Source organism: Parus major, chromosome 3 (genome assembly GCF_001522545.3).
Source record: "Parus major isolate Abel chromosome 3, Parus_major1.1, whole genome shotgun sequence".
Lineage (NCBI taxonomy): Eukaryota > Metazoa > Chordata > Aves > Passeriformes > Paridae > Parus > Parus major.
In genome coordinates, this window is record NC_031770.1 from 44,435,834 (window position 1) to 44,460,190 (window position 24,357).

Here is a 24,357-nt window from a genome sequence, read left to right on the forward strand (position 1 = left end):
GTGTCTCAGCCCCTGACAGTGACCCTGCCCACTTGACACACTGGTCAGGCACTTACTCCTCTCACTGGATCAGGCTCTTTCCCCTGCTTTGTCCAGTTTTCTCTCTAGGGCTTAGGAACTGTTGCAATTTCACAGTCCTATTCCTCCCCTTGTGCCCAAGCTGCAACTCAGACTGCCCTGCCATGGTCACTCTGCCCACAGGCTGTGCTTCCACTTTGTCTCCTCTGTGTTGACATTAGCTAATGCAGGATGTTCTGTTCCTGTCTGTGCTGTGTTTAAGTGCTGACTGTTATGACCTGCTCTGTACTTAGGAAATTGGTGCAAAGCAAGCAGTTGTAAAAAGATGCAAGATTGCATCATGCAAGCCAGCATCTGATACAGGATGCTCTGTAGGTAGTGCAGAGCTGAAGGCTGAATTCTGTCACTCCATCATACCAAGTGTGGTCTTATGTGTTTTCACTGCTCTTAAAATAGCACTTGTTCAACAAAATGTAAAAATTAGTCACAGCCCATCTTGCTAAGGGCTGGAACTGCTACCATTGCCTGGAAACCACTATGCTGATAAAATACAGGAATATACATAGCATAGGATATATTGGCCAAAGAGGGGAAGACAAAAAGTCAATCACATGAGACAGAGTAACATAACAACTCTTGCAATCCATGCAAAGCAAAGTTGTTCTCAACTTCCCTTATGAATAATAACCTGTGCTTAATTCTCTTCCAGGGCTCATCTGTCTGTCAGGTGACAAGTATAGGAGTGACTGTTATACTACTTTATACCTCACGAGCCTGCTACAACTTGTTCATCTTATCATTTTCCCAAACCAAGAAAGTCAACTCATTTGATTATGATTGGTACAACGTGTCAGATCAGGCAAGTATGAAAATATTGGCTAATGAGAAAACCACATTCTCTATCTGATGATTGACTTCCTAAATGCTATCACAAAAGGAATAAATATATTCAAACCTTATTTTTTTTTACTTTTATTCAATGCATTAAGGTTGTTTTCCTCCAGGAACACAAATTTCTGATAATTTTGGCATAAGGATAAAAGCTCCGGTTCTGTGCTGAAAGAAAAAAGTAACCACAAGACAAATAATTTAAATGAAAAAGTCAATCTTTTATTTACCTTGATTATATTGTCAAAAGAAAGAGCACCTTTTATTGAAACAGAGAGGTATTTTGTCCAATGTATTGTACTTGGAGAAGCAGAAAGACAGTACTTGAGTCCACTTAAATGCTCAGTTCTAAGACATCAAAACATCTCCCACTCCCATCCAGGGCTATGGGGTTATTTAATTTTGGCATTAGCATGGCAATTTGAGCATGGTAGTTTGAGGTTAAGGCTACAACTCTTCCCAACCTTTAATTGCAAGTGACAATTTACACTGAAAACTAACAGTAATAAAAACAGTAAAGGAAATAGCAGGGGATTCTTTGTTAAATTTTGACAAATTTCAGCATCTAACTCCTTTCTCTGCTTTGAAGAATGTATTTAGGTCCCAGTATTTTTCCAGCTCTTTCAAGGCAAGGCAAAATGGGAGGCCTGGGTCTGGACCATGAGTATCTTTTGTTCAGCCTCAAAATCCCATGTCTCCCCTGCCAACAGCAAGCACCTGCAGACCCAAAGCAGCACTCTTAGCCACTCAAGGACCTTGTATTTCCAGGGTGGCCAAGCAACCCTGCAGCCATTAACAAATTTCTGTTGAGCAGCAGGTAAAACTCTAATTAAGAAGTAGGTAAAGAGTAGGATAGAAGTGCCCTGAGGACCTTGTTATGAGTTAGTTGAATAGGGTCTATCAAGGGACCTCTAATCAACCTTGCTGCAGTGCAGAGGAGAGGACTGCAGGTGTTGCTAGTGGAATTAGAGCACTCAGGGTTAGGCACAAAGGCATTAGGCTCTGACATTTCTCCTGAATCAAGTATTTTCCCTCCTGTTAAGCCCTGAGGAATTGCTGTTGCTGCTGCCAACACCTTGCAGGGGACAATTCTTGCTCTGATCCTGATAGTCTGGAGAAACAGGGGCTGGTATGGCCAAACTGCTTGGTCCTGTTTGCCCTCTGGAGGGAGAGGTTGTTCACTGGGAGCTCACTGGAATGCTTTTTAGCCCTTGAGTAACTACTACATTTTTTGAACATCTATTCTGGCTTGTGACATTAGGGTTGCATGGATTTTGGGGTAAGTTCTTTGAACTATATGTAAAGAGCCTGGAACTAAGGAGTGGGTACTCAATTAGGTATCAGAATCAAAAGTCACTTTTAAAATTACAGCCCAATAAATGTACCGTAGTATTGCCTCAGGTCACGGGTCAGAAACACCCTTTTCTCTTCTGTACAAAACACATGAAAGGACAGGATTTGCCCTCTGTAGCTATGGGCAGTGGTAGAGATCTAGAGAGAAGATCACAGCTAGTGCTGCAGTGACAGCAGGGTTATTCAACCTTAGTATGTGAACCAATTTGAACAGACCCAAGCCTTTCATTTTTAAAAGCAATGCCCTTGACCATTGATTGTTCCTTTACAATTATACCCAGCAGGAAAAGGACTGGAAAACTAGTGCTCATTACCTGAATTTGATCACTTTATCAAGTGATTGCATGCCAGGCTTTTAAGATGGGAAGCCCCCTGCATTAAACTGATATTTCTGAAGGAAAGATATCAGGAGGAGGAAAGGGAAATCACGTACCCAAGACAGCATATTGATTTTTTTAGTATGCTTTTAATCATTAGCCAGGTTAATCTGGCTCTATGGAATGGAATTTCTGGCATTGCCTCCTGCACTTTAAATGAGCTGCCATTTTTATTTTTAAACACTTTACTCTTTTACTTTTCAACAGGCAGATCTGAAATGTCAGCTGGGAGATGCAGGTTACATAGTGTTTGGAGTGATCCTTTTCATCTGGGAGCTCTTGCCTACTTCCTTGGTTGTGTATTTCTTCCGTGTTCGAAACCCTACGAAAGATCTAGTAAGTGGAATTTGTTAGTGTAATGTCCAGGCAGGTCTGAAGGGCTCAGCTGCTGAGGGAGCTTTTGCTTCTCTACATTCTGACTTCTCTTTTTCAATGTGTCCTTGGCAGAATAAAAGCAACCAAAACTTCCCACTTCTTTATGCTAACTCCTCTTGAAAGAAACTAATCTGGTTTATCCAGAAGGAAGGCCAGACGTTTCTAGGGAATTTATCTTAAAATCAGGATCTTTCTTAAGGGTGAGGACAACTTCCCTTTGAGATAATACAGCATTTTATTGGAATCAGCAGAAAAGGAGTTTGTTATCCAAACTTTGCATCTTTCATCACATAGCAGTGAAAATGGTTTTGTTCTAACTGTTCAACAGAGCTATGAAATAACAGATTAAATTTTTTCAGCCCTGTACCCATTGAATTTTTTCCAAGTCAAAGACCAGTGGCCATAACAAGCACTTGCTGACTTGTTGGCTATTTCAGAAGACCAGAGATTAAGGTGTGAGTTGTAAGGATAATTCCTTGTAAGCATCCTTAATATCTAGGTAGTTAACAGATGGACAAGCATTTTTTATAGCTGTAGGTAATGTCTCCAGGTTAGCTGGTCGACAGGCACACAAGGATTACTGAAGTAATGTCTCTGTTTATGTAGGCCAAATGAAACCAAAGCTAATATTACTCAAAAGGGATGTGAATGGTAAATACACAAGTAAAAGAAGCAAATAATAGAATGGTTTTCTAGACAAGGTGATGGGTTTTATCCTCATATACACATTTCAGAGACAATGATAAAGCCAAGATGAACAAGGAACTAATACCTGGCATTGCACTGAGAAGTCCCATGGATCCCAGTGTCCATGACCAAAAATATCTCAGCCTCACTCATGCTTAGGAGTTAGCTAGGACAACTGCATAAAGAAGAAATATTTTTAAGTACAGGCAAGAGGTTCTGCTCTTCTAAAAAGTGACCACAGGGAGATCTCATTTCATTTGAAGTGGGCTTAGATCAAGTTTGGATAGTGTGGAAAAGATTGACAGAGAACAAAGATAAGGGAAGTGGTCTGATCACTCATTTCAAAAGGCTGATGCCATGAAGGCTTGGAATCCTAATCAAACAAGAGCTCAGATGGAGTCAAACAGGCAGTATTCTCCCACAAGAGCATTGCAGTAACACGTATAGCATGTTTTTGCATTGTGATTTGCAGAAAGCCTTAAATCTCCATAAAGACACAGTTCAGAAGAGGCAATCAGTGATATCACTTCTTTTATGGATAGCTTTTTCAGGGTAAATATTATCTGTCACATGGGTAAGGTTATATGTAGATTATTTTTTTTCCTACATAAGACAAGTATTTAGAGGAAGACCAGAAATAAGTAGAACTGAACAAAAAAATTAAGAGACTGTAGCAAGAGAAAACTGCACTTCAGTGTGAGGTTGCCACAAGAGGGAGACCAAGGGTCACAAGATTTTAGGCTGATGTATTCACTCGGCTGCCATTTGGCCAGAAAGCATGGGGTTAGAATTAAAGCAAACCCTCCTTTAGTTAAAAAAAATCATGACAACAAGTCTGATTAGGTAAAAATCAAAAATATTATTTATTTTAATAAACAATCCTGATAAATTGTTCTTTTGTTTCATGGTTCATTTGGGACTTCTGAAACAAAAAGTTTGAGTAGAGGCATCCTGCATTCAGCATTGCTCAAATATGAAACTCCTTTCCACAAGTGATTATAGCCTGGAATGAGCTGTCTGTTGGCTCTGGTGCTGACACAGGGTTACAGCAGCATGTGGCCCTTTGCCTTGCCATACCTTTAACCAGATAAATGCTGGAAATGGGTGCATGGCAGAGATGCACTTAATCTTCATTTCATCTTTGTTAAAGTTATTTAACACATAAAACGAACAGGGAGATCAAACTTCTCTCCATTTTAAGGCCAGAGAGAAGATGTCATCCTGGTTTATGCACAGGCACAGAGAACCGCTCTTCCCTGGGGATGGGAACAGTGGATCAGTGGTTGAGGCTCAGTGGATTCTTAAATGTCTCTGTGTGTTGTTTCTGAAGTCAGACTGTCTTCTTGCATCTTGTACGTTTTCTGTTTTGATTCACAGGAAAATAAAGTGAAATTGCTTTGTAAATGAAAGAGTTCATTCCTTTCCCTGTTTTGTCAAAGGACCTCATCTCAGGATTTGACACTCACAGCACTATAGAATAGATACTGAAATTGCTTGGTGAGGGCCTAAGGGACTTCACAGATGTGGGTTCACTAAGCAGGATGCCAAGCTTCAAAATGACCAGTTCCTGTGGTGAGGGAGATAAGGCACCAGGAGAGAGTGTTAGCAATGTGGGAGGTAAAAATCAAATCTTTTAGATGTTTCATAACTTTCCTTCAGCTCCTCAGCTGCTTCCTATTGCTCATTTCAAGGCAGCTGGCTAAAATCATGAAGTGTCCTGGATGGACAGGAATTCAGCAGAGAAGTTGAATGCAGACTGGAGGGTGGTTTCAGAAAAAGGTCAGGTGCTAGCTAAGAAATATGGATAAATAAAAACTGTCCAGAACAATATCTGTGCTGGTAGAGATGAACAGCAAATGCAAAATTGTGTGTTTTATTTTGGAAAATGTGAGGTAAGTTGGCAGCAACTTCTTCTAAAAGTCAGGCACAAGTAATTGATAAACAGCTATTTGGTACCTGCTGCAAATACTGACTGAAGTTTCCCTTCCCTCAGGCCAATGCAGGAATGGTCCCAAGCCATGGCTTCAGTCCTAGATCTTACTTCTTCGACAACCCCCGCAGATATGACAGTGATGATGATCTAGCCTGGAATATTGCACCACAGGGGGCACAGGGCAGGTGAGATACAAGAGTGAACCACTTGCTTCCCAAAACAGAAGCTGGAGGAGGAGGAGGAGGAGGAGGAGCTCTGACACCACAGAAGATGGATGTAAATTGTCTAGCTGCTATTGCTGCATAAATCCCAGCAGGGTGAGGGGAAGCAAAAGGGGAAGCTGAAGTGGAAAGGCAGCACTGAGTGACTGTGGGGACCCAAGCGCCTCGTAGACACTATAAAGACACAAGAATGAAAATTGTTACATAATTTAAGAACTGTACCAATGTGCCGCTTGTTGGAAAACTCAGGTCAGAACTTTGTTTCATCCTCTATTTCTTCCAAGAGCGTCTTTAGAACGCTCTTTTTTTAATCATTCAAGTGTGAGAGCAAGACTGCCTAGAAAAACATCTGTCTCCCTGCTCAGGCAGAGCATGGAAAAGCAGGACAGCACAGGCAGCAGCTTGTGACAGTCATAGTGAGACACCTCTCAATTTAGGTTGCCTTGTAACATGGCTAAATAACTTGAGGGTGACCTGAAATGAAGGGAGCATCTTTTCCCACAAGTTGAAAACTTAGAAAAATCCACCAAACTGCTGAAATCCCACACAACCCAGAACTGGCAGAGAAATTCTGTCTTCTCTGAACAGCTGTGAGGTTTAGGGAAGGATTCCTGCCCAGGAAGGAGCAGTTCACATGAAAAATGGTAGCACCCAGTTCAGAGAAAGAAAGGTACTGACAGTACTATCCTGCCCTGAAAGGCGTCTCAGTCATGTTGTCCCTTTGCTGTTCCTGTAGCTACGCTATTACATGAATAGATTAATATAACCACTCAAAATGCTGGCTAAATTGCCAATTGTAGTTAACATAACCCAGATCTAGTTCTTGTCACTCATTCAGGTGAGACAGTGTAGTCACTGTCCATGAGCCCAGAGCAAGGCTCAGTAAAGCTGCACACTCTATTTACAGTTATCAGTCATCCTATTCCAGCATTACTTAGTTTTTCACACAGTAATTAAGCCCACGGAGGATGCTGGAGGGGGTTTGAGCCAGCCTGGTATCCCATCCTAGAGCCAGAGGCACCCTCTCTTCCATCCTGAGCCATCAGGGAACCAGCCACACTGGTAACACATGCACAGCTCCCAGTGGAAACCAAACCAGCCACGTGCATTGCATCGTGCTGCTCATGGGAGAAAAGATGGCGTGGCAGACCTGCAACCCATGTCCTGGTCTCTGGGACAGGGGCACAGGAGGTTTAGAGCTCTGACAGGCCCTTGCAGTGCCAGGACTTGGCAAGGATGAGCAGCACCACTTCTGGGATTTCCCACCACCTTCTGGAACAGCAAATCAAAAAGGGGAGGGTCTTTAGTGAACCAAGAGAATCAGGAAACTGATAATGAACACTTAGGCCAAAATAATTGACAGATCAGAAAAATAAATAGCTGCCTGGACCCCTGGTTGGGGGTTTATTTTATTTTTGCTCTTCAGCATGAGAACTACCTCTACATGATTACATTTTCCCCATGTTCACTAGCCAGACACTAATTCTTTTATTTTCTTTTTAAGTTTCTCTCCAGACTACTATGACTGGAGCCATCAGAACAACAGCTTCATGGCTTACATAGGATCCCTCCAACAAGATCCAGCACTGGACACAGACCGGCCAAGCCCTATTTAAATTCAATCAACTACAGCATTCTGGGACATTCCAATATCAAAACCAATGTTTCGAAAAACAAAGCAACTTTTCTTCACCTTTTGGTTTTTAGAAATTTTCCTATGCACACATAAATGAAGAACCTTGCCATGAGCTTTTCATAGTTCAAGGAGAAGTATAAGCTAATGATTTAAACTTTTAAGACTGTTCCAATTAATACCTTGTTCTAAGCCATGGTGTTTTGGCTTTGAATAGAGTTGTTAGAAGGTATAATTTAATCATTTTTATGCTCATTTTAAAAGAGCAAATTTCATGAAGTGAAATGGCATAATTATTTTCTAAGTATTTTTATTTTTACACTGTGTATTAAGTTAGAAATACAGGATTATGATCAATATACTGTAAACACACAAATAGATTTTTCAAATGCATGACAGTTGCAATTTTTATGTGCACATAAAAGCCTGTTAGAAAAAAATATCAACCCAATTAAATACTGTCTTTTCAAGTTATTGCTATGTTTTCAGAGCACAATTTACTCTTTGGATATCGCTGCTTACTCAGTCTGGTGTGATAGTTGGAGGCTAGAAGTTATCTGTACCCTGTATTCTTCTAAGAAAATAAGAAATTTGCATCTTCTCAGCAGCTTTAGGGACAGTCTCAGAAGAGTGGAGATGGGCATCTGCTCCAACTGGAGCATTGTGAACTGCAAAACAAGCTGAAAATCTGTATGCTTGAAAAATTAAAGTTATGAAATCATGTCCATCAGTCAGATCTATATTTATATTATACAGAAGAGTAAGCCAAATACCTTGCCAGGGAGAGGGATAGATAGAACAGTAGAGTCTTGTTAATTAATTATTAAGAACCTGGGAATTGCAGTGTGGGAATAGAACAAGAGCCAGGAGTACATAAAGCAGAAAAACCTCAAAAGTGCCTTTCTGCATAACAAGCAAGCCAGAAAAGCTGTGCTTTAAATATATAAATGTAATGAGTTGTGGGGGGAAATGGTGGATAAATACCATTCAGGGATATGACACTTACACAGAGAGTAAGCCTAGAAGTAATTATTACTAATCTAAGGCAAACAGGAACCCTAACTCTGCTTCAGGTCTTTTTATCATGCCCAGATTTCAGCAGTGAAGAACTCTGCATCCCCAGAATCATTCTCTACTTACCTATGTGAAACAAATACTGTAACTCAATTTACTTTTCCCCAGGACAAAAACATACAACTTCTAGTAATCTTTACTTCTATAAAAGTATTCCATTTTGAGGTGTACTACAGTATCCCCAAATGGTGGACGGGCTTCATGTTTTCCTCATGCTCGCTTTAATTAGCTGAGAATTCTTGTCTACATTTCACAGAGAATATACAGGGTATAAAAAGAAGGGATGGGGAGTAGATCTGATCAGATCTGCTTGGAAGCCAAAGGCAGAGCAGTGCCATACTCCCACCTCTTGTCTTCCACAGCATCTTTGGGTTTTGGGGTCTCTGTGGTAAAGCCAAAGCATGAGCCTTGTGCCTCTGGCAGAAGTAAACTGTTTGCCCTCCCAGAGCTTACGTTGCTTTCTTTACATATATTCATTGAATAAAGAAAAGCCAATTAAACTATCAGACAGATTAAAAGAAGTGCCACAGGGTTAGGAGAAGAATTTTATTAAACCCTTTGGAGTTCTACAATCATGTTTGTACAAAACTGCCTGAAGACCCAGTGCAAGAGAGGTCTGCAGGAATTTCATTTTTTCACAGTACTTACAGCTGCACAGCAGAAACTTAAGAGAATTCTGCACTTAGAGCAAACCAGCCCTATGCTGCAGTATGCATGCAAAAAAGTGGAATGGCAAGTGACTGTAACCAACCCTGGTAATTAATTAATTACTTTAAAACACAGGAGATTTGAACAACAATGTGAGAGGTAAGATCTTAATCTTATCGTCACCTGTGTAACAGGCACTTAATCACCTAAGCTGGGGATGAAATATGCCTATCAAATTTCAGTAAGATAATTTGTTAAAAATACATACATGTAAGGAAAAAGAGAGACACTTTCAGGGAAATAATTTCAACACGAAGAGTCCCATTGGATGAACAAACAGCAACAACAAAAAAATTTACAAAATGGATTTTAGAAGCTATTCTGAGAAAGGGACAGAACAGATTTCATTTCTAAATAAGCCTTTTTGTCTCTAAAAACAACTGGACTTAAGCAGGGGCTAAATTTGGCCATATTCATACAGAAGCATACTGCAGTTCTAAAATGGATTCCTGATGTGCAGAGACACCACAGTGCAATGTAAACAGCAAGAAACATACAGGTTACCTTCATCTTCTAAATGAAATTTAAGTGAGTGAAAATCTGCTCATCATTTTAATCCTACATGACTATCACAAAAGTAATTTTTGTAATAGCTACCAAGTGTCATTGAAAGGTAAATGAAAAGCAAAAAATATATTTTCAAATGAAACACCAAAAATCACATCCACGAAAAGAAGGTGTAGCAGAAAATACTTTAATTTGCATTTTGTAGATTCAAACATAACAAAGATTCAGAAGTGTTTAGATCTCAATAAGCAGTTCCAACATTGATTTTGATTTTAATAAATATTACATTTTTAATAGGATAGCTATATGAAGAAATTGTCAAATAATGAATTGCTGATTGCTACTTTATAAACATGAGCATCAGGATTATTTACAACATATTACAGGTCATTTCCCAGAAAAGCACAAAGCAAGGTCAGATAAAGGCAACCCAACCATCAAACACAACTCAAGAAAATGTGGCACAGTGTATTTCATGCACATACAATGACAGCACAGATCATCAGCTGAAAACTAGGAAAACACTTATTATTCCAGCTTACACGAGTCTCTTTATTTCATTGTTTTAAATTGATATTCTGACCTACCTCCTCAGGCACTAAAGAATAAGTTATTCAGCAACAGTGCCCTATTTTTTACCAATGCAGTTTGCACCAAGTCTTTTTTTCACCATTTCACACAAGTTCTTCATGACTTGGGAACAAACATTTTTGTCTTTGTCTTCTCACTACCTCTGGGATTACAATCATTGTGTCATTTGTACAAGAAAATGTACTGTTACTCTGAAATGAATGGCAGACAGTGTTGACAAGCTGATCTCCAACAGGGAGCTGGAATTTAAAATAGCTTACAGGACATGGACGGTTTAACTAACCTTATTCTTTAGTATAAAAACAGAGCTGTAAATTTTTAAAATTTAACATATAAAGAACTAAGTCATCCAACTCACAGCAAAACTTCATAGGCAGCATAGTCACAGAATATACATCAGATACAGTAAAAAAGATGGTGACAGGAAAATTGTTTCAACTAGATTTGTTACAGGAAAAATCTTATGTCCTATCTCTACAATGACAGTGAAGTGAAATGCCTTCCATATTTGATCATCAAGAAATGTACCCTTCAGGTGCAACAGAACTTACACACACAATTTGCTGCTCAGTTGCATTCCTGTGTTCCCATGACACAAAGGAGAAGAAGAAAAGCTTCCTATCTCTTTATGTCCTTACCCAACAATACTAACCTTGTGCCAGTGAGGGCTGCAAGGACCAAGTGTCCAGGATCTGCATATGCCTGAATCTGTCACCTGTCCCATGAGCAAGTGCATGATTCTGCTTCAGTGTCTGTTGATTTTAGCCAGGCACAGGTGGAAAAAGAAAAAAAAAAAAATAGCAAGTTGCATCCCCAGGAGGAAGCTGGAAGCAATTCACTTTCCCCACACAGCAAGGGGAAAAAAGGGAAGAAAAGTTTCTGAGACTTAGGTCCTTCCTGGGGCAGTGCAGTCGTACAGTTTTGTTTTTTATTTTAACTAGAAAATCCCGCCTAAAGCTTTAGGCACTGTAATACACAACAATACAGATAAATCCCAGTTATACAGCACTCCTTACACAAGTAAGCCTACAGTTCTAGCCCTTGCAGATCTATCCAAAAGGCAAAGAATTAACAGCCAATTTAAAATTACACTTTCAATATACACAATTACTCAGAAAATTTGGATGCTCCGTGTGTAATGCATCTACCAAACACAGCTGTTCACATTTGAGCTACTTACCTGGAGTCCCACTTCAATTTAATAGAGAAAAATAAACTCTAAGGGTGAAAATACAGAGCTTGGAAGAGGCCAGATGAATCCACCTAGAAACTTCCTGCTCTTCTGCTTAACTAGAAAAAGAAAGCCTGTGATGACTTGCTCAGACACAGGTGCCCACAGGCCAGAGAGGCTACTGGGGAAAAATAGAAAACCCCAAACTGGCATCAGCTTCCCCTAACGCCATGTCCAGTTACCTGTAAGGTTAAACAGAAACTTCCACTGGGATACCAGTTCACTGCTAATTTGTGCAACTATCAACAAAACTTTGTAAGGGCGGTTTGGATTTTTTTTGTTTTGTTTTGGGTTTTTTTGTTTCTTTGTTTTCTTTTATTTCCCTTTCTATTTTTCAATATTTCATTTAGACTATCCCAGTTTGACACAAAAGGGTTAAATTTCTTAAGCAACAGCATTTTTTTTATAAAAGCCAAGTGTCAGCAGAATAGTCTATTTCATTTCCAGTCAGGTAGAAATCTGAGGCTAGTCTGGAAACAAAGAACAGAGTGTATTCCAGCCTTAAGAAAATTTCAGTGGTAAAGGAACACATTATGGAAGCCAATATAGTTACAATCTATATAAATAGGTCACTCAGTATCTAATAGGGTGAAAAATGTTTAAGAGCACTTAATTTTGTGAAGACTTGTTTTTAAAAACAAGAGATGTATCTACACTGCACCAGCACTTCCTACATTCATAACACCTAACTTCATTTTTAAACATGCTGGTTTAAAAGAAATTATTACTTCATTTTAAATTTAAACCAATATTTGGTTGCTACGAATGATAACGCTGTTTCTGAATTCTGTTTTGACGTCGCTAAGTTATCACTGACATTTGTGGACAATGATACATGAGAAATTTCTTATTTTATGAAAGTAATGTTATTAACATACCCGTTTTTTAATGCTGAATATCCTTCTAAAGAAGATACAGTAAGGGTTTGCATAGATAGAGTATGTGATATTAAATGTCAGTATGATTATGAATTTTAAAAAGCATCTTTTTTAAAAGTGACTACAAAAGCAAGTTATTTTTACACTGACCTTTTAACATAGCACTCAAACATAACTCATAAAGAGCAAATTTATTTCCATGGCTCGAAGACCAAAGTGTGCTATTTTAACATTTAAGACACTGAAAAGACAACTTTTGGAAACTGAATTTGTGATTACAATCTAGATAATAAGATGGAGTAAACACAAATTTGATTGACTGAGGTTTTTCAGCTAGCAGCACTCCACTAACCATCTCCCCCTGTCCTGACCCCTGCCTCAAGTAAATGCAGGTAAGGGGCTGCAGAAAAGTACCTCTGTTGCAGAGACAAGGTAGTAATTAAAAAAAAAAAAAAAAAAAAGTGCTGAAAAGCACAAGACAAGGGTAAAAAAATGTTGGTATCACCATGATGCAAAGAAGCCCAGCAAGAAAAGAATTTTCTGCTCAGTTAACTTGCTATTTTTAAGTAAGTTTCATTATTACAGTAAGAAGATAAAACTCAGCAAGAGCCTTATTTCCATTTCGTGGTTTGGTTTTTTGTTGCTGTAATTTTTTCTTTGTTTGGAGGTTGTTCCCCCTGCTTCCTTTTGACAGTTAGAACTAATATACCAAATCCTCAGAATACACTGCAGCTCAGTAAATGGAGAGACACAAGCAGTGACTCCCCTCTTTCCAGACAGGCCAAGTCAGGGTGGAGGTACATATGTTTTCATATAAAATAGCTGTCTCAGAAAGACAAGGAAATAAGAAAATTTATGAAGTTTCAGTACAACTGAACTGTGAGCAGAAAACTTAAAAAATAAACAGATCAGCATAATTTACACATTTAAAAACCATATATTTCATTCATAAATATATTTTCTAATTAACAACCATTCCTAGTTGAAACATAAATATTCAAGTTGGGATTTGATTTTAATTTTTATCAGTTCATGTGAGTCCTGTAAAGATCAGTTCCTTCTGCTCGATGCAGTCATGTAAATGATCTTCACTAACAGGTTGTGCAAAGACCTTCATTACCTAGTTTGTTGTAATAAAACTTTAAAATTCTGCAACTCTTTTATACTTGTGGAAAGCCTGTAAAACAAAAACCACCAAAGTGTTACCAAGTCAGCAAAAGAGTACAAATTACCACATTCATTTAGATTTCGTCTCAAACACAATTCTGTTCAAAAGAATAACACACTTAAGATACACTTTCTCTCAAAAGGTCTACTATCTCACCCTCCATTTTATATTTACATAATATATGACAAGGATTAAAAGTTTAAATACATGTTTAATTGTCCCAGCTTCATTAAACATCTAAAAATCCCTAACCACAGGTAGTAAAGTTTATTACATTCTTTTATCAGATTGTTTAAATAGATTGTTTAAACAGAACAGATTGTTATAGTCAAGATCTGAAGAACTAACATGATGAGCAAAGCATGCTCTATAAGCACTTCTTTTGAAGCTGTTAAAATGTTTCATCATTTGAAGGGGATACATTAAAAAAAAATAATCAAATTCAAGATACTTAAATTTCATCTTGTGGAAGGTAGATTTATGAGACTTGAGACATTAACGGGGATGAATTAGATCCAAACACAGAATGAAGACTAAGGCTAATAATCCACATGCTCAGTTTGAAGGCATTAAGTTTATCAATATCACTGACAGTAATTCAGCCTTTAAAACCTACAGCTACACATACTATACTGTCTTATTCACAGAAACTGAGTATTGATACTGAATTTTTATTTTTTTCTACTATTAAAATGATAACATTTTACCTTCCAAAGGCATTTACAAGAGCAACTATTTCTTGCCGTGTGAGCTGAAAACCTTTTGATGGGCTATTCTCAGGAAGGCTCTGTATTTCTTTCTCAGAAAACAAGATCTTCAGAGCAGTTCCTAAACCTTGAGTCTGTAAGAGAAGTCCAGTGTTTTAACATCAGTAAGATCATCCCTTCAAATACTAATAAAACCATAAAAGATAAAAACACATTAATCTAGGCAAACTTTAGTACCAATTCTTATATACTGACTCCCAACCAAATACCTGTACAAAAACCAGGGCACTAATGCAAATCCATGACATCAATTTTGTACCAGGTTCAGTGGTTTAAGAACATTTGTTTCCTCAAGTATACTTGCTCTTCATCCTTGTCTTTTTAATCTCTTTTTTTTCCCATCTCTTTTCTCCTTGGTCATGCACATGAAAATATGTCCATTACAACACTTCCAGCTCCTTCCTGCCCCTTATCTTACCCACTCCTGCAGGAGCACATCTCCCCTTTTACTCTCCCCTTCCCCTCTAAAGTCAAACTAAGTTTTTTCATGAGGTATCACAACACATGTGCCTTTTTCACCTTCAGTCCTAATGGCAAACAAAGCAGTTTCAATTTCAACCTATTTTCTACGCAGGAATAGAACAGAAGTATTTTTTCTTATATCTTTTATTATTTTCACTTTTAATGGGGCTACATAAGTAACCACTAGATTTTGACAAAAAGTGGTTGAAGCTGGCTGCAGGAGAACTTTCACAGGTCAGGAAATCTGGCCTTTTTTAGTTCTTAGTGAGGAGGAAAACCAGCAATAGATCAGAAGCACTAACTAGGACAAGATAAGCAGAACTCTAGAAATTCCGCAGATTTTTCATGCTACAAACTCTTTGAAAATTGAACTCTGATAAGTTTAATGCAATACAGTGGTATAGTACAGCAGGCATGCCAAAATAACTTTTCTCAATCTGGACTTTAATATTAGTCTTGAGGTTTAAAATACTGTTGTCAGTAAAATTAAGATAGGAAGTGCCAAGAAAATGAAACTGTTTTTCAGATTTCAGCTTTACTGCACACCTTTGCATTCATTTGCTGCCCCTGCCATAAACTGTGAAAATCTGAATTACTTTTCTTACAGCTCAATTTATGAAGTTAAATATTATACTGGATTTTCCTAACAAGTAAGTGCTGTATTTAAAGGAAGGTTTCCCATAAGTGATTCTACAAGGCTCATCTGGTCACTGAATAGAGGTGAGATACTGACTGTTAGTAATATCTCACTGTGAATCATCTGCTTTAGAAATACCTCTTTTAGAACACAAACTCTATTTTTCAGTAAACTAAACAGCTATTAAGTAAATTAAATAAATGATTTTGAAAAAATGTTAAAATACTTAATGGTAAAATAAACATATATGTATTTTTAATATATAGGATACCAAGGCCCAACCATGTGCAGAAAGCCTGAATGCTAAGGTAAGAGGTGTTCTGCCAAAGTGAAATAGATTCTTATCTTGGGACCTGCCCCTGCCAGACCACACACACCTACACAAAATAAATTGTACCTGCAGCTTGCCCCACAGCCTGCATTTGTCACATCCAACACAGTCCATTATGCGGGAGATGTTCTTGAAATGCAATCTGAATTCTTCCTATCAGTTAAAAGCAAAATAAAAAAGCTTAAGCTAATGTACATCTTAGCTTTACAAAAACAGAATGTTTATGAACCTAGTACCATTAGAACATCAATTCTCTTACCCAAACTGAACAAAACCATTGCTTTAGTCAGGCCATAACAAAGATCTGTGTAAACCCTGAATCTGGTTTCCAACAGTTAATTCTTACAGTTAATACTTAAAAACAATCCCCCCCAAAATACAGAATATGCATGGTAATGCTTAGATTCTGTACACTGATTTCCTGCGAACTTTGTCCAAATTTTCTGAGCTATAAGATAAATGTATCTGTGTCCCTGCCCTTTTAGATAAACAGGTTGCAATTCACACATGGTATTTCCTGTTCAAAACTATGGGTAGATTGTTACAACTTCAGAGAGAGCGGGAGCAATCACAGTGCAGAACCAATTAAGCTGATCTCAATTGTTTAAGGTCCAAAAAACATTAGCTGGACTGATAGAACACTGCCACTTTTCTCATAGTATTTTTTGTAATGCAGATGACATTCCAAACCACTACTAAAATAAGTGTTGTGTTAATAAATATTAGAACAGACCTTCATTACCAAGCACCACTCCCAACTGTGGAAGTGCAATTTATACCACGGGCATGTTAACACTGAAAGTTGATGGGTAGATAGAGCATTCCCATTAGGTTCCCATGTCTAGGAACTGTGTTTTCTAATGTTAAGTACTGTATTATGAGACAATACTATATATTGTATTATATAATTCATCATTTTGTAAAGCAAACATGACTGGGTGGGTTCTTTTTATCCAGATAATTATGTGAAATAGATACTCTACTTAAAAGTAAGCACCACTGTGTTCACTGGTAATACTCATTTGCCCCACCACAGTCCTGATGCCACACTCAAGGCACAAAGCCAGAGATTTCAGTCTGCTTGGATCAGGACAGCACCTTACCATAAAGTTGATTAAAAGGCCTCAGATACAACTCTAGAAAAGGCAGGGATAAAAACCTTACTCTCAGAAGTATGTTTGTGGTAGGCAGAAGGTTTTTCCAAAACAAAACAGCCTAACTTCAAAATGGTATTTTGGATGTCATTCCGAAAACTAGCTTTACCTTTAGTGACTTGGCTCCTTTTTTATCTCCAGCAAACATGGACTTTTCATCAAAGTGCATATGGAAGGACCTAATAAAGACAAAATACAACCAAAACAGATGTTGGCATAAACTATGATGTTCAATTAAGCTTGGTGAGCAGCTGATGCCATAAATGTAAAATATTTTTCAGAGTTCCTAGTCTTTGCAGATTTGCCTTAAAAAATTACTCAGTGGTATTTGTTTTACTTTTCAGTCACTGTAACTTGAAATCTGTTATTCAGTTTTTTTCAAATTAATACTGAAACTGGCTTAATGTTTGCCTTCCAACTGATCATTGCCTGGCTACATCTCAATTACCTAGCAAGATCATCATTAGGGACAGCAAAGAAACTACACAACATGTTACCAATCACAAAAAACTAGCAAAAAGGAGAGCAAAGAAACTGAACTTTAGAACATTTTGGAATAAAGGAAGAAGGGATGGCCAAACCACCAGAGGTTAAGTCTGTGATAAAGGCTATTCAGCAGACCATTAAAAGACTGTATGTACTACTTTCCTTTTCGAAATAATGTGCACCTTATACTGAAGAATCAGAAAAAGCAACACACAAGGAGCAGCCTGGGGTGTTGAGCTGTTTGGGGGTTTTTGAATGCTTTTTGTTTGTTTGTTTTTACAGATTGGCATATTCAAACCTCAAAACTATTAATCTCTCCTATCTAACTTACAAATTCCCCTCGATCTCTCCCATTACTTAAACGTGATTTCTTCATTCCACCGTCCTTGTCCTATCCTATCAAAGAATCAGCTCTTCTCACTTCCAAATATAACTGAAAGTTTCAGACTAATGATAAAGAAAAACCCCTATGCCTTACTTGGTATCCCTGAAGATATCTAGTAAGAGAGCTTTAGATTCAGCATCCTCATGGCCATTGCCAGTGTAAAGGTCGACAACTGCACGCTCAAAGTATGGCGCGACCTTTGACAAAGCACGCAGCTCTATCAAATATAAGAAATACAAGTTCTTGAGCCTCCTTGGTCCTTCTCCTTTCGTTTCAGCAGGGTCAAAGCGGCGAGTGAACTCTTTCACGTTTGGTCCCCAGCGGGGCTTCCCCCACGTTTCTACAGAGAGGAAAAAAAAAAGGCCAGGGGTAGTGAAAGACACATTTAGAACATTGAACCAACTAAGGACACCCCAACAGTTTTCAGAAAAATCAAAATACATACTAAAGAAATTGCAGAATTCCATTCAGTAATTTTACCAATACATACCTTCAAGAAGGTAATTTGCACACAGATGCAAGTTGATGCTAGCGTGGAGTCCAGAAATGAGTTTATAGAACACTCTTTTCTCAAGGCACAGACCTGTCCAGGAAAAACAACAAACAGATCCCAAACTAAACACTGGAAATAATTTATTAAAATGAATAAACCCCAACATTTTAGTGATGCAACTCTGCATTGTTGACTTTCAAGAATTACAATTACAACACTGGAGTATTGTTAATAAGCCCTTATAGCCATCATAGGAAAAAATTACCTCCTAATTTTTATATTTATATATTAAGAATGGCATTTGACATTTCTTGCTTGCTCTTTTGGTGTCCTAGTAAAAACAGTCAAATAAGGATCTGTTCAATTGGCACAGAAATTGCTACACAAAACTAAGATGCCTACACTACTTGAGCAATAAATTTGAAACAATCTTGAATTTTGATGGTCTGGAAATCAGAAATATACTGTGACCCATCTTAATTACAGTTAGAGCTATCACTGAATTAGAGGAGTGGCCCCAAAGGAAAACACCAAAAGGCCCAGAAAACCTTACAGCACTGGAAAACAGCTAAAACACCTCTTCATAGCTGTACTGTAAATTCACTGAAGGTTTAAATGAGCAAGACAAAACCTTGGAAAATATGACTTGATGAATACAGACATCAATAGCATAAATGGAAACACAGTGGCACTGAGATGTCAGAATAGAATTTATATGCAGAAATTACTTATAATTCCAATTAGAACCAAATTTAAGATGTTGTTCCTCTGAAAAAATATGTTTGGGCAACTTTCCTGCCACTCCAATCTCCACCAGTGGAAGCAGGAAGAGCTGATGGTAAAGGCTACCTGTGATGCTGACTTGTGTCCTCACTTATAGACATTTCATCTTGAAAGGCATGTAAATTTATAAGCTTTCCTACAATACCACCGGACAAGTAAAGGCTTAGGAAAGGCAGAATGAACCAATTTTAAAATTAAGTACATTTGACTCAATTTTCTGCACACCTCCAAAATGGGATTTTGATTGCTACTACTGCAATAATTTCCAATTCAACATGAATAAAAAGAAAATTTTAACAGAGCCACCAAAATCTTTAATGTTCTTTAAAGCGTTTTCCAAATAATAATGCTTACCAATATTACTACTAATAATGCCTCTGCTTAAATGCCTAAAATAACCAGAAAATTCAAAGTAAGGGGCAATGAAGTAAACTTCCACTTTCATAAAAGATAAGACACTTAAATGTTTAAGGAATACGCCATCTAAGTAAATGAGAAGATTTTTACAACTCTGGGGGTAAGAAGTATTTGAACAACACTCAGAAGCTCTGCACAATTTACTAAAAAGCCTACACTATGAAAAATATTTGGGAAGATGAAAAAAGTGCTAGTGTTCCTTCTAGTGAATGTAACAATATATTAACTCATCCAAGAGCCTTTACCTTCTAGCCATGTGTAGAAAGATTCTCCTGTAAATACAAAGTACATAGTTAAATGAAGAGTATTCATTTTCGAGATTAAGCAATCTTCATATTACTATGCATACAACAGACACAAAGTTAACTAATTTATCTATTAAAATAAGAACAAGCACTGAAGCAGCTAACTTGTAGGTTGGTTTAAATCTCTTGGGGACAGAATAGGAGAAATACAAGAATGAGCATGCCTAAGCTACTGGGCAGGGCATTCAGCAATGTATGGAAGCACAAGTCTGATTATTTGCACTGCTGTTGAAAGACATGATGGCAGAGTGCAATTCTGACAGCCTTCACCTTAACCTGCCTGAAGGTTTCCTTTAGATTTAAATCTCTTGCCTGAGAGCTTTCAGTTGACTGAAAAATATTAGTCTGCCTCACTGTAGGCAGATCAAATACTTTCTCCCCACTCTCTCCCAACCATCCTAAAATCAAGGGCATTCAAGAAATTGTCTCAATTGTCCCTCTTCCTTTAAGGGATCTGACATCAGTATCAATAGATTTCTCAAAAAACTAGTAACATTATTACAATACATTCTGTTACAAGAATAAGAACCAAGATGAGAATTGTTTTACTCTTTTCCACTCCTTCCCCTTACTCCAAATCAAAGAATGAGCCCATTAAAAACATTTTCTGATCAATAATCTGCATAAAAACATAACTCTCTTGCTTTCTAATTCAATAACAGTAAAGTGAATAAATCCAAATTCCAAAACTCTCTAATGCTTACTTCATTTCTGCAGGTCAAGAAAAATAAGATGACTTACCATCATCTCCTCCTTAGAGGGGGAAAAAAGAAAAGAAATACATAAGCATTAAAAAGATAATTTCCACAAAAAAGTAGTAATAAAACACAGAGTTTACTACAAACACTCAAAAAGTGCTAGAAACCTTATTTATTTTATAAAAAATAGGCTATTTTACTTCCCTCCATTCTTGTTTCTCAAGACCACACAAGACAAATTGTAATAATGAAAGTCACTAAGAAATTGAAATCTTAGTAACAGCTAGTTCACATATTCTTGAAACCTGTATTTTAGCTTCAGAAAGATGGTTAGGAAGTCAAAGTTTTTAGTTTGCGTTGTTCAACAATCAGCCCAGTGTTCCTTCCTGAAATTCTGATCCCTGTATTAAACCATTCTTACAATTCTTTTTATTTGTGTGCATCAGCAATATATCAGCTTTTAGTAATTATAAATATTGAGAGACCTTGATTTTCTAGTGGATAGTGATTTTTTTAACTGAACCTATTGGCTAATAGATAATTTTTAAGGAAAACAAGACACACACAGGGGAAAGCTGATTAATTTGAAACAGCAGGTTTTAGCTTTCAATTAAATTTGAAAACAAATCCCAAGTCATTAGAATCCTTTTTTAAAACACTTTTGCACATAACTGATTCTTCCTAGGTGTTCATTCCTTCAAATAACACAATTATTTGTACACCTGCAAACATTGCACACTATGGATGAGAAATGTACAACTACATTACACCAGGATAAGTATGAACTGAAGTGACTAAATGCTTTTTGAAAAAAGAAACAGGAATACCAGAGTGCATTCAAATTGGAAGACTAATGTGATAATTAGTAAACAGTCTGAGACTTAAAATTTAATTTTCATATCAGTTTACCTGATGTTAATAAACCTATTAATAAGGATAAGATTAGGTATGTAATAAAGCACCACAAGCCTTAGTCTAAATATTAAAAATGTACAGCTACTTCTACAGAGGAAATTAAAAAAGCAGAAAGCACACCTACAGACTGAACATTTCTAGCTGCATCCCTTGTACTGCAACAGTCACTATGTTAAAAGAAGTGCATGGGAAAATAAAAGGCAAGACCCACCCCTACTAGGCGCCAGTGGATTTAAAGGACGATAGACAGATCGAGGCCTAAAAAATAAGTTAGAAAACACAAAGATCAGTTTTTAGCTAAACTGAGGTACAAGTATAAGAAATAGGCTTCCTCTCCCTCCCAATTACTTGAAGCAGTTTTCTTCGTAAATGCTGTTCCACACTCTCCAAGCAGAAGGCCCCTTGTATCCAGTGTAACGTTCTGGATTCAGCAGCAAATCCACATACTGTGCATCTGGAGATCTCTCATCTAAATAGGAAAAATTTTGTTACATATGCTAAGTGATCAATTGAAAAAATGTTTAACTTAACCAGTCACAGAGAACTAAATATAAATATATATATTTATATAAATATAAACAAGAGATCTCATTTAATACTATTCTGTCTTCCAGTTGGTTTTTAAGTGCCATGTATGTAAAAATGCATCAATATACATGCTAAATACAAAGCTCAAAAGCATATAATCTATTCCAAAGTCTCACGTGTGTCTCTAATTTCTATGTGTGATGATCATCTGTGTGGCTTCTTTAAGTCTACCATAAACACTTGTAATGTACTGTATACCCTGACCCTAGGCTAAGACATAAAAAGCATTTTGTTTTAAATGGCCTCCAAATTTAAGGTTTATCTGTCAATTTGGTTGAGGGGTTGCTTTTATGAAATGGGTATACTGCATACAGTAGGCTCTTAACAAAGACAAGATCAAAGTAGTACAAAGTACCAAGTTTGTAGGTGGTACATACAGTAAATTTATTAGCTAAATCCATTTTTCCTCCAAATACCCTTGTATACTGGCAGAAAAGTCTGAATCACATTGCTTAACTGAACAAAACTTTCAGCATATTGCAGAACAATCTCTTGGTTACATGAAGAAGCATGTTACTTAAGCAGCCTTTCAACAAACTATACTCTCATCTCGGAAGTTCACTACAAATTTCAGTCAACTTATCCAAAGAAAATTGTGAAACAGGGACTCTCTCTGATAAAAACACTGTAGAAGCAGAAATGGTTTCAAGCTACAACCAGTAAAACGCAGGAGGAATTCACCCCTCTTTGAAATCCTAGATCAAGACCAACTCATGCTTAAACAAACCCCACATACAGTATAAACTAAAAGTCCAGAGACTTATTCATAGGAATAGCCCAAGAAGTGCCACGTAGTACTTCCTCAGATATCAAAAAAAGCCACAGAAACAGAATGAAACTGCTCTAAAAAAAGGAGTGATGATTCCGCATGAGCAGTTAAGCATTGCTTCAGCAGCAGCAGCAAAAACAAAGAAAGGAGACTGATACAAGACACACAACAATGACTGCCAGATAAGAGAAAGTCAAATTACAGCTTTATTTATTTATTTGACAATGTGGCTAACCTAAGCAGTTCCTACACTCCCTGATCACTTTGGGGGCCATTTTTCTTCTTGTTATCCACACACGACTGAGTCTATGTGCACTGTGGAGCTATGCAACAAAAAGATGGAAAGCTGGCCCAGGTAACCAAGTTTTTTCAGCTAGATCAGTTCCCTTACCTAGTTTATGATTAAGCCCAACAGGAAGAGAGGAGAAGAAAGCAAGGGATTCTACTTCCTCCCCATGACTCCCAGTAGTTATTCTCTCTCATTCTCCCTGCTCCACATCACGAACTCACCCAACAAGCCAGTTCATCACAACAGTGTGGGAGGTGGCAGGGAGATGGCAACTTACTTTCCCGCTATTTAGGTAAGCCTCATCAGCTTACCATGCAGAAGGATGCACACCTGAGCCAGTGCAGAAAAAACCCACACTGGAAGAACACAGCTGGGGACATCCTCCTTTAGCAGGGCATGATATAAGGAGAGATGTAGTTAGAATCAGGAACTACTTAAGTTAGCAATACTTCTAAAAGAAATGCTCCTCAACTATACCTTTCACAGCTCAATATTACTAAAAAATGTATGTAGACAACTTGAAGATAGTAGAGACAACAGCAAATAATTCCATATAACAGTTCAGATGTACAGTAATGCTCATCAGCTGTTACAGAAACAGCTCATACAGAAAGCATTCACATCAGATACAGCAGAAGCGCTGAAAGAGAACTGCATCTGCTAAGTCCACTGCAGCTGCTACTTTCTCAGGTAACACCAAACATAAGCCTAAAGGTAGATGAAAACATCTAGCATTATGTCTTAAATATTCCTAGGATAGAAGGCTTTCTTAAGGTGTTTATTAAAAAGTATTTCAGTAGTCAATCCTGAAACTGGCAATTCTCACACTTATCTGAAAAGCACTCCTTTGAGCTTTGAATGTTACAAACAAATAAAAAGACCCACATACGTGGAGTAGAGGAAGGACACAATCTAGTATCCTAATGTTTTAACAATAAGAAAGTCCTTACAAATAAGGTTGCAGAGATCATTTGGAAACAGCAAAACTGGAAGAGGAACAAACTCAGTTCAAGCACAGTAAAACAGCAACAAAACAACACAGTAGTAAGAAACAACCAGCTGCAAGACATTTATCTTATATTTGTGATAGATGCATCTTTTTTGTAAGAAGCTTTTCTAAAAAGTGTTAGCCCCCTCCCATTTACCACCTTTTTTATTTACATAACTATCTCCTGTTCAATATGCTAAAAGGAGATAATGGTGAATGTGCACTGTGTAGGCTACCAAACACTCCAT

At 37.6% G+C, this 24,357-nt stretch overlaps 2 protein-coding genes across 2 annotated transcripts in view; one reads left to right on the forward strand and one right to left on the reverse strand.

Moving 5' to 3' along the window:
- The window catches only part of GPR137B (G protein-coupled receptor 137B), a 25,863-nt gene extending 17,656 nt beyond the window's left edge, over positions 1–8,207 (forward strand). Inside the window, exons 4-7 of the mRNA XM_015621878.1 lie at positions 728–877; positions 2,844–2,972; positions 5,692–5,816; positions 7,357–8,207. Coding sequence (XP_015477364.1) covers positions 728–877; positions 2,844–2,972; positions 5,692–5,816; positions 7,357–7,468 — 516 coding nt within the window. The 3' untranslated portion in view covers positions 7,469–8,207. The remainder of the gene's footprint in view (positions 1–727; positions 878–2,843; positions 2,973–5,691; positions 5,817–7,356) is intronic.
- A 1,733-nt stretch (positions 8,208–9,940) lies between these two features.
- Positions 9,941–24,357, reverse strand: part of ERO1B (endoplasmic reticulum oxidoreductase 1 beta) — a 28,896-nt gene continuing 14,479 nt past the window's right edge. The window contains exons 7-16 of the mRNA XM_015621877.3: positions 21,824–21,944; positions 21,687–21,733; positions 20,604–20,615; positions 19,803–19,829; positions 18,355–18,447; positions 17,958–18,204; positions 17,103–17,172; positions 15,906–15,992; positions 14,350–14,483; positions 9,941–13,651 (exon numbers count right to left, since the gene is read on the reverse strand). Of these exons, the coding sequence (XP_015477363.1) occupies positions 13,591–13,651; positions 14,350–14,483; positions 15,906–15,992; positions 17,103–17,172; positions 17,958–18,204; positions 18,355–18,447; positions 19,803–19,829; positions 20,604–20,615; positions 21,687–21,733; positions 21,824–21,944 (899 nt within the window). The 3' untranslated portion in view covers positions 9,941–13,590. The remainder of the gene's footprint in view (positions 13,652–14,349; positions 14,484–15,905; positions 15,993–17,102; positions 17,173–17,957; positions 18,205–18,354; positions 18,448–19,802; positions 19,830–20,603; positions 20,616–21,686; positions 21,734–21,823; positions 21,945–24,357) is intronic.